The following is a 10,357-nucleotide window of genomic DNA, read 5'->3' on the forward strand; positions in this document are numbered from 1 at the left end:
TTCATCTACAGTAGTATCATTTTCTTTGGAACGGCATATATCTGCTGAATATTAGTATATTTCTTTATTAGGTAGGACACTTTAGTCAACCTTTCTACCATATATATACACACACCCTGACAGTAGCATATTTTCCTTTCTTTTATCCAAAATTATATATTAACTTAACTGTCAATGTCCTGAAGTCAAGGCGTAGAGGTTTGAAGAACAAATTCCTTTCCCTGATTTGTTCGTACTATACATATAATTGTCTGAAGAGAGCCACGATAGAATACCTCTTTATTCTTGTCTGATCAGGCACCGACTGATGAATGAATACATATAGTATATCCACGAGCAAACTGCGGCTGGTTAATTAACTAATTACTGTCATGTCATACTGATCTTTTGCTCCCAGCCGTGCGATAGTCAGTTGGAGCAAATAAAGCGAACCGCACTGATATAAATCTTTACTATTAAATTGTAATAGGTGGCTGCCTGGTGTCACACTTGGGCCAACGTTTGGTTTCGTCGTTCGCCTAATTTCGTCCATCGTACGTCTAACACGGAGCGGCCCACAACGTACATCACCCGGCCAAAAGTCGCACCGTGTCCTACTCGAATACCGTCTCTGTATCCCATCGAGTCGGCAACCCGGCATCACGTGTATAAAAATACACCTAGCTAGGGGTGTCTTCCATAGAAGGAAAATCGAAGTTGGTCGCGCGCAAGGTCAGATCCAGCTCCTGATCGTGATGGCCGCTACCGCCACGACGCCGGACTAAGACCGGCAGCGCTAGGCCTGTCTCTCCGGCAACGCGTGACGAGTCTCCGCGCGGCGCGACCTTCTCATGGGTGCCACGTAGTCACCTCCAACTATGGATACGAATCGCCATATTCTCAATCAGCGTTGCGGCGGATCCTCTCTATGGTATCGATCCGTGTGCGCTTGGTTTTGTTTCCTTAATTGTCGAGGTGGTGGTTCATCCTTCCCTTTGGTGTCCGGGCAGCATAGGAAAGTGCGGGGCTGACGTGCTGGACGCCTTCGTCGAGTGCAGGCGTGCAGCGATGATGCACCCGACATAGCCAGTTAGCCACGGCTCCCAGTCCGACGCCTGGCGGCCAGGAGACAGGAGGAGGATCCCAACATGGCGGCGCCACTACTCCCGAGGACTTACCGATAGAGAAAGCGGCCGAGGTGATGCGCACGACGTCCTCCACTGCCGGCACGCCGTCCTCGACCTCGCGGGACGGTGCCGTGCCTGCCGACCAAGAGCTCCAAGGAGAAGTTATCGATGGTGTACATATCGTTGTCAGATGATGGTGTTGATAAATCGATTTTCTCAATCAGTGAAGGTATACCTCAGCTGCAAAACGAGATCAATTATTCCTCCGAAAGAAACACATGGAAGGGCCTGATCAAATGCCATGCTGAGTGCTGCGGTTACATCGAACTGGATTTGGATCCTTTGGTCTTAGAAAAAAAATCCATGAGGCGACACTAACATGCCCCAGTACAAAGCCATATTTGTGGATCGGTCTATTTGGTGGCTTTTGCCCCCAATGCGCTCTCCCAGGTGAAATTTAGAGTACAGGGCCATATCGATCTTGATTCTCTACTTCCTAAAATTAAATCTATAGCAATACGCTAGAGGCCTTGGCTGCTGATTTGATTAACTATAAAGAAGGTGACAACTGCAGCAGCGCCCAAAGACCAGAAGTTACCTAAACTATCTACGCGTCAAGGTAATCGCCGGTGACGCGCGCGGCCTAGGCTGGGAGCTCCTCAACATCGACGTTGCGGTCCAAGGATCCTGGCACGCTCAATGTTGTGGCACTCTGACACTATGTACGACATTGCAAGGTGAAAGAGCTCCTTAACAGAATTCAACTTCACAAGTTCTCGAGTTCTTTTTCTCAAACCGTGATTTTGAAACAACTAAAAACACTCCATGGACGCCTCGGACCTGACAGTGTATGTTTTGGATTTTGCAGGGCGATTGTTAACCTGATGGGTCCTCTATGGCTTTTGATGGGGACTCCACAACTCTTCATAAAGAGTGCAAGAATTATGACATTAGCATGGAATTTTTTATTTTAGTGACCGAGGCAAACTCCAACCTGAAACTGTGACAAAGCTGGTGATAGCTACCGTTTGTAATGTCTAATGTTTTTCTGTTGGCTCTAATGCAAAAGCGGGCCTGGGTTTGCAAACTGCTAAGAATCAAAGAAGGTGTGTATTAGACTTATGAACTAGCGGGTAATGTAGATGTTGGCTCTAATGCAAAAGTAGTCCTGGGTTGCAAACTACTAACAATCAAAGAAGGTGTGTTTTACATTATTAATTAGTGATTCTGATTTGGAATAAATAGACATATAATTCAGCTGGTCACTTTTAACTTCTTTTGTGTCAAATCAAACAACAAACCGAGACACACGTCTTGGACGGTGATGTGGGACCCATGCGGGATGGCGGCTCTAGATGTCTACGAAGATGATACGACCTAAGACAAATTCCAACATGAAGGAGTCGCCGCCATTTGGTCGTGTGTTGTGGCCACATCGGTAGATTTTAGCCGTGTAGCGTAGGACCTGACACCGGTCAGTAGAGATAAGGTTAGCCACTGTGTGAGATATAGGTGGCATAGCATAGTTAAATAATAAAGTTCAACCCGTAGCAACGCACGGGCATTTGTGCTAGTATTAGGAGTATTACACTTTAGACAGCGGCGGATATGTTGCATCATGCTGATACATCATGAAATAAATATCTACCGTTACTACAAGAAGTATACAAGTTCAAAGAAGTTAAAATCTCCAGTAACATACACAACAGTCTGCAGTGACAAGAACAACTTATTATTTAAAACTATACCAGGTGATTATAGATGGAAGATCGATCCACATATATTTTTTTAGCAACTAATATTTTCTGTAAACATCCATACAACGTTGTGAAATCAACATGGAGGTGTTTCGATCCCCTCATTGTAGTCAATAACTAGGCATCCTCTACCGTCCATAGGATGTTCATTATATATAGTTCTATGATATACAGTTTGCACAAATCCATTTACCATCATACCAATGCTCTTAGTCTTTCATAAACCCGTGAAACTTCTATGCCAATTCTCGAGCTAAAGACCTGCAGTCCAAAATGAGGGAATTGATGCAATTAATTGACCACATGTTGATTTCATGCAAAACTAGATAACATCTTTTTTTAAATTACTCTACCATGCAAAATGTAATTTTAAAGCACATCTAGATTAAATAAGAAACCTTCTGGCCGGTAGAATGGTAGGAAAAATAAAGAAGCATATTAAAAATGTGCATGGCACGCTGTGTATCTAAGGTCGTTTTTGAACATTCTGGCTTTCCTCACAGTTTTTGTCTTTTGATACACAGAGATGAATCTACTATTCAAACTCTCACGGACTTATACCTATACTGTTAATTCTATATAATGTTCCGCTAGGAAATAATGGAAAATCCTTCAAATTAGTGTGGACACATATTTTCTGTTGGGCTACCCAAAATTGAAAACTAAAAGCGATTTTAACATGAAGATCATATGAATGAAAAATTAGCGTTTCTGAACATATATCCAACGATAAGATTTTAGACCCACATAAACCATTTTATTAGCCTAACTATTTGTCAAAATTCAATAATCCTTGCAATTCATAATATGTGTCGTGGTTGAACTAAAACTAAGAACTAAAATCATGACACCTATTATGAATCAAATGGAGTATCAATTTGGCCTTACATTTTCCAACGGCGGAAATATTTACTATACTAAGCAAAGCTACATACCCGGGAGTGTATGGTGTAGAATATTTTGAGGCCAGCGATGGAATGGTTAGCGTTCACAATCTCGGCACCTTCTTCCTCAAGAATAGTAATCACCTCGTTGAGCTTGACGGGCCTATCCGCATTGCATATAAGTACCACGTCCATGCTTGAATCGTCGTGTTGCCTCACCTCCACCACCATTGACGAGGCCCCTTTCTCAGCTCGAAACTTAGATGACCCCGCCCCGCCACTCATGGTGGTGGTGGTGGGCACTGAGACACAACCAAAACCTCTTAAGGCATCTATGGTCTGCACATAGCTCCTCCTTTGCTGTAGGTCATCAACCCTTTCCTTGAGCTTCTTAATGTACTTCGCCGCTTCGTCCAAGCTGCTTAACTGAGTCATTGTATCCTACGTACATACACGTATGTTAACAAATTATTTCAGATAAAAGTAAATAATATTTTAGCTCACGTAAGAAGTGTTCTTTTATGATAATGACACAGACACACACATAATAAACCTCCTGAAAACGAAAATTCTGCACCAGGATATCATCTCAAGTGAAACCAGCTTCTTTTTTTTCCTCATGTTGAGTTGAAAATTTTCAGACTTATTTCCTTATGTAATGTTTTGTACAAAATTATTTTGAAGTGTTTTGTTAACCGGTTGAGACCCATGCTGCAGGATCTGATTTCAGAAAATTAAAGTGCTTTCTTGCCAGGAAGGTTGATCTCCGACAACGCCCTGATAGCTTTCGAATGCTTCTACCATATCCAGAAGAACAAGAGAGCAGATGACAGCTATTGTGCCTACAAACTTGATCTATCCAAAGCATATGACAGAGTTGATTGGAACTATTTGCGGTGCATTCTCGTCAAAATGGGTTTTGCAACAGAATGGGTGAATTAGGTCATGGCATGTGTGACTTCGGTCAAGTTTGCTGTGAAAATTAACGGAGAACTAACAAATACCTTTGCACCTTCGAGAGGGCTGAGACAAGGGGATCCTCTGTCGCCTTATCTTTTCCTTTTTGTTGCAGAGGGGCTCTTAAAACTTCTTCAGAGAGCTGTGTACAATCAGGAACTCCTTGATCTCAAATGCTGTGGAGGAGCCCCTGGTATATATCACCTATTATTTGCAGATGATAGCTTACTTTTCTTCAAAGCTTCAAGCCAACAAGCTACAGTTATCAAGCACACCATTGCCCAATTTGAGAGAAGTATAGGTCAACTTCTGAGCTCTGAGAAATGTTCACTTATGCTTAATGAGGCGTGCCCTATTGAGACCCAAGAGGAGATCAAAAGTATTCTTGGAATAACTCAAAGTACCTTTGATGAGAAGTATCTTGGGCTTCCAACTCCAGACGGAAGAATGAAAGCAAAAAAATTCCAACCGACAAAGGACAAATTTGCTAAAAGGTTATCATATAGGAATGTGAAACTAATGTCGATGGCAGGTAAGGAGGTCCTCATTAAATCGGTAGCTCAAGCCTTGCCTATTCACATTATGGGCATCTTCAAGCTCCCCGCTGGCTTCCATGATGATTATATGCAACTGATCAGGAATTTCGAGAATATTTCTTTACTAGGATTTCTGAAACCAAAAACAGCAGAGAAAACAGCAACTGGCACTTCAGCATCTTGTTAATAGGTTAGTTCCAGAAAATGCACGAATATGACATAAAGTGTGCATAAAACATGTAGATAACATCAATAATGTGGCATGGAACACAAGAAATTATCGATACGTTGGAGACGTATCAAGGCTCTGGCCAAGTTTTTGCTCTTAACTCCAAGAGGGAGTATTTATGTTCGATAGTGGGTTCATGCCTCCATTAAATCTGGGACAGTGACAGAAAGTTCTAAGGTTGTGGATGTGCTGTTGCCACTAGGGATAAAACATTGATGCTATGTCCGAGGATGTAGTTATTGATTACATTACGCACCATACTTAATGCAATTGTCCGTTGTTTGCAACTTAATACCGGAAGGGATTCGGATGATAACCTGAAGGTGGACTTTTTAGGCATAGATGCATGCTGGATAGCGGTCTATGTACTTTGTCGTAATGCCCAATTAAATCTCACTATACTCATCATATTATGTATGTGCATTGTCATGCCCTCTCTATTTGTCAATTGCCCGACTGTAATTTGTTCACCCAACATGCTATTTATCTTATGGGAGAGACACCTCTAGTGAACTGTGGACCCCGGTCCTATTCTTTACATCGTATACAATCTATCTGCAATATTTGTTCTTTACTATTTTCCGCAAACAATCATCATCCACACTATACATCTAATCCTTTGTTACAGCAAGCCGGTGAGATTGACAACCTCACTGTTTCGTTGGGGCAAAGTACTTTGGTTGTGTTGTGCAGGTTCCACGTTGGCACCGGAATCCTTGGTGTTGCGCCGCACTACATCTCGCCGCCATCAACCTTCAACGTGCTTCTTGGCTCCTCCTTGTTCGATAAACCTTGGTTTCTTTCTGAGGGAAAACTTGCTACTGTCTGCATCACACCTTCCTCTTGGGGTTCCCAACGGACGTGTTAATTGCACGCATCAGTACTCTTTGTAATTCTGCACCTATTTGCCTGGTGATGGGAGTGCATCGCTCGCTGGATGCTGCAAGGTTCGGTCCCAGCTGAGGTAAGATTTCTGTTGTTTTGCAAATATTAAATATGGAGATAAAATATGTGCTTATGGATAGGTTTTGTCTTAATAATCTGGGTCAAAAAACTCCTTGCCGGATCACACCGAGCATCAAATGAATGCATCTGGGAGGTGCACCACACCCAATGATACCAAATGTGAGCTATGGGCGATCATCCTAAGATGAAAACAAATTAGTAAAGGCAAGTCAATAATAGTCCAATAAGTAGACTGGATTCATGACATTTAAGAACGGAGAGAGGCTAAAGAAAATGAATCCCTGACCTGGAGAGTAATAAATCGAGTGAAGAAGACATTCATCTGGGTGTTAGAATAACTGTATAATGGAAATCACCAGTGGCCTCATGACATGCTCTGCACAATATTAGCATACATATGGAAGAAAGATTCAATATTCCAGAGTAGAAAAATAGTATTATGTAAATATCACATCCGGTAAGCACAACCAAATGATAAATGATATTTTTCACAAAAGAGTGAAATGTGCTGGATCGAACAATTACCAACTTCTTGATCAGAGACGGGCAGAGAGAAGGGCGGCAAGGTTGGAGGAGCCTCTCTTGACAGGTGTGAGGGCAGCAGCTTCTCGAGCTGCATGGAGGCGAGTAAAATCAACACACACCGCTTACCACAACTTGGATTTGTCTAGACGCACATTAATCACCATCTTTCCATAGCAGTTTTGCCCTTAGGCATTTACACAAACACCTTCCATGCACACCTTCAACATCACAACAGAGGAGCAAATAAGAATATGTTTAGAAAGGAGGTGGGAAGCCAAGGTAAAAATAACTGCTCCATCTGAGCATGGTGCGTAGATGGTGAGGAAATCCTCCCTGGGGCGCTGCTGGGACTTCCCGGGTGCTCCCCCACATCGAGCTCTGCCTCCTCATCCATGAAGCAAAGGTTCCCTTTGCCTCTGCAGCCATGGAGAAAAAAAACTGAGGAGAAGGGGCGAAGAACTGGAGGGGATTGAGGGAGAGATGGAGGAGGGCATTGGAGGAGAGATCGGGGAGGGGATTGGCGCGAGCGTGAGAGGAGGCCGCCGGCGGCGGGAAGCATGAGCTATGGAGGCGGCGGCTTGCGGGGATTGGGGAGGGACTGGTGTTGTGGGTATACTTCATGGGTGTACCATCGACAGTGCCTAGATCCGGCAAGCCCGGATGGCCCACAGACGGTGATGAGGCATGTGGCCCATCGGGCGGCCCAGTTGCTGTTGATCATGAAGGAAGAAGTCCAGCCCAGGATCAGCAGGCCGGATCCGTACCGACATAGGAGTAACCCGGATCCATGGAGGCCCATGAGGAACCCGGATCCAGTACGACGTATATGGAGGGCGGATCCGTGACGTGCACGGCAAGATATTGTACCGTAGTTAGGCTGTCTGTAATCCGGCTAGGACTCTTCATGTAAACCCTAGATCCGTGCGCCTTTATAAGCCGGATCCCGGGAGCCCTAGAGGCACGTTGACAACCACAACTCATTGTAACAACGCGAAAGCGCCCAGATAATTCCAGACAAGCAGCGGTAGGCCCCGTCATCGTGCGGGTGTTCCGAAGCTGGGTAACTCGCGTACCACCGTCCCGTGTGCACTCCGCCCTATGGCCCCTACTTCTTCTCCCCTCGTGAGGATCCCTCCTCCGAGGTACCGTCGATCAGGCAACGACGGTTGGCGCCCACCGTGGGGCCTGCGGCGTCCGGAGGCCGGAACCGGGAGGGTTCCGCCATGGGAAGCTACGACGACTCCATCGCCGTAGGGCGTGTCCTTTACGCCGGAAATCTGCCGATCGTCCCTCCGGATGAGTGCTGGATTCCGGCTAAAACCGACCCCATCAAGCTCTCCATCGTCCCGGTTGGCGGCATACACATCTTCATCGGGGAAACCGTCGATTCCGATGGAAACCCACTGGTAAGTAGCGCTGACGCGACCGCCGCTGAGCAGGACGCAGTCGCGAAGATCCGATCTGAGACGCTGGAACTTCCTAGCGAAGATTCCGCCTTAAATCTGGAAAAATCAAAGCCCACCCAATCCGCCCCTGAGCAGGAAACAAAGGTGGAAGACCAATGCAGATCCGCCTGGGTCTCCCAGGTGTTAGAAAAGCAAAGGTGTCACTTCGTACACTTCTTGGCCCATACCGCCGGAACCGCCCCTCATGAAGTCGGAGCTGGTCCCGAGCGGGAAGAGGCACCGGAAAACAACGCAGATCCGGATCAGGCTCAGCCTGTCGGAGAAAGCGAAGCTCCGGTCGAAGAGTCGATCTTGGGCAATCTGAGCCCAATTTCCGGAGACACTCCGTCCATGGAATCTGATGACTTCGTGCGCAAGTTGGAGGAGTATGGTCTCGGCGATCAGCCCGAAGTCAACTCCGCCCAGCCGAAGCGTGTTCTCGCAACGGTAGCAGCTACTGGGACAAACCGGATCCGGAGACCAAGTTAGCCAATCTGAGCCATCTCAACAAGGATCCCCAATGTCTCGGGTGCGACCCCAAAGGGATTCTCCTTCGGAGGAAATCCCGTCGGCGAAGAGGTGGCCGCGCGAGCAGTTCTTAACACACCTATAACTCCGGGCCACGCCGCAGATCTGGAGGCTCTAGAAACCGCCGTAAAGGAGATGCTGGCCACAGCCAAAAGGCTCGCCGACGCCGAAGCTGCATTAAAGATAGGAAGGGCAGATCATGCCGCCTGGCTGGAAAACTTCGACAGACAGGACCGCGAGATTACTAACACACTCGAGCACGTCAAGAGCATGAGGGCTGAGTGGGAGGTAAAGATGACCTACGCGCAGGCGGAGGCTGATCGTATTGTCAGAGAAGCAATTCCGCCTCGCAGGATAGCCTTCAACACGCCCGCAGTTCACCAGCCCGCTGGAAACTCCAAAGGACAACATGCTGAAAGCAGCGGAATTGCTGAAGAAGAAGGACGAAGAAGTTGATATCAACCATCTCCGCACACTTGTCGCTTCAGCAATGCAGCAGCAGCAGCAAGGCGGATACTTCGCGCGAGGTTGGAATCCAATCCGGATAACCGTGTATCTACCGCGAGAAGGACGCCCGCGCTGATCGGCATCCCGACGATGAATCACACACCGGATCCTCAGAGCGCAGAAGAAGGGCCAGGGAACACCCAAATCCGATCCCCGTCCCATCACAGACGCCTCCGTCGGATCCAAGAAAGGGAAAGGATGCGATGTACTCCGGACGAGACAGATACCGCAACCCCTCTCCTCCGCCCAACGGTTACCCGCGACCCCCTCGCCGCCGTAGTCCAGCCGGAAACACCAGGCCCATAGGGCACGGTGCGATTGTTATCCGCGACAACGTGCTGCCAAGAAACAGAAACGAGGGAGCGTTCGCCGGAACCTCGCCGGAACAGAGCAATGTTCCTGAGCCCGAGCCCAGAAGGAGTCGGAATGAAGACCGCGGTCCAGAACCTCGCCGGAACCGCGATCCAGAACCTCGTCGAAGCCGCGACCCAGAGCCTCGTCGGAGCCGTGACCCGGAGCCTCGCCGGAATAACCAGGGCAGCCAGCGCCAAGGCGAAGGCAGCCACAGAAGCCGGAGTCAGCACCAGGAAGGTCGTGGAGATTCAGATGGCGGAAGCAAGAAGTCGGACCGCCCACCTCGCAGGTCTCCTCACCACCACCTAGCGGTGGCGGCGGAGGTGGAGGCGGAGGCAATGGCCGGAGATCTCGCTCGCGCTCAAAGTCTCCCCGCCACGGCTCACGCGACGCACGGGACCGCCTTAACGAGTACGGAACCGACTACATTGGTCCGAAGTGCTTTGGCGGAATGATTCGAGAGGAACCAAAGCCAAGGAGCTCCCTCAAGCTACCCGGAAATCGAAGCATTATGATGGCACCGAAAGGCCGGATACCTGGATTGAGGACTACTACAACGCGAG

General features: G+C 47.4%; 1 protein-coding gene across 1 annotated transcript; it reads right to left on the reverse strand.

The window, feature by feature from the left end:
- Nucleotides 1-3,058: 3,058 nt before the first annotated feature.
- On the reverse strand, nucleotides 3,059-4,368 carry LOC124664593 (transcription factor bHLH162-like). Its single transcript, XM_047202074.1, has 3 exons — nucleotides 4,348-4,368; nucleotides 3,799-4,188; nucleotides 3,059-3,124 (listed from the first exon to the last, which is right to left on the reverse strand). The coding sequence occupies exons 1-3, from the start codon at nucleotides 4,366-4,368 to the stop codon at nucleotides 3,059-3,061; spliced, it is 477 nt and encodes a 158-aa protein (XP_047058030.1).
- Between the last annotated feature and the right edge of the window lie 5,989 nt (nucleotides 4,369-10,357).

The sequence above is a fragment of the Lolium rigidum genome, chromosome 6, assembly GCF_022539505.1.
Source record: "Lolium rigidum isolate FL_2022 chromosome 6, APGP_CSIRO_Lrig_0.1, whole genome shotgun sequence".
NCBI classification, from domain to species: Eukaryota; Viridiplantae; Streptophyta; class Magnoliopsida; order Poales; family Poaceae; genus Lolium; species Lolium rigidum.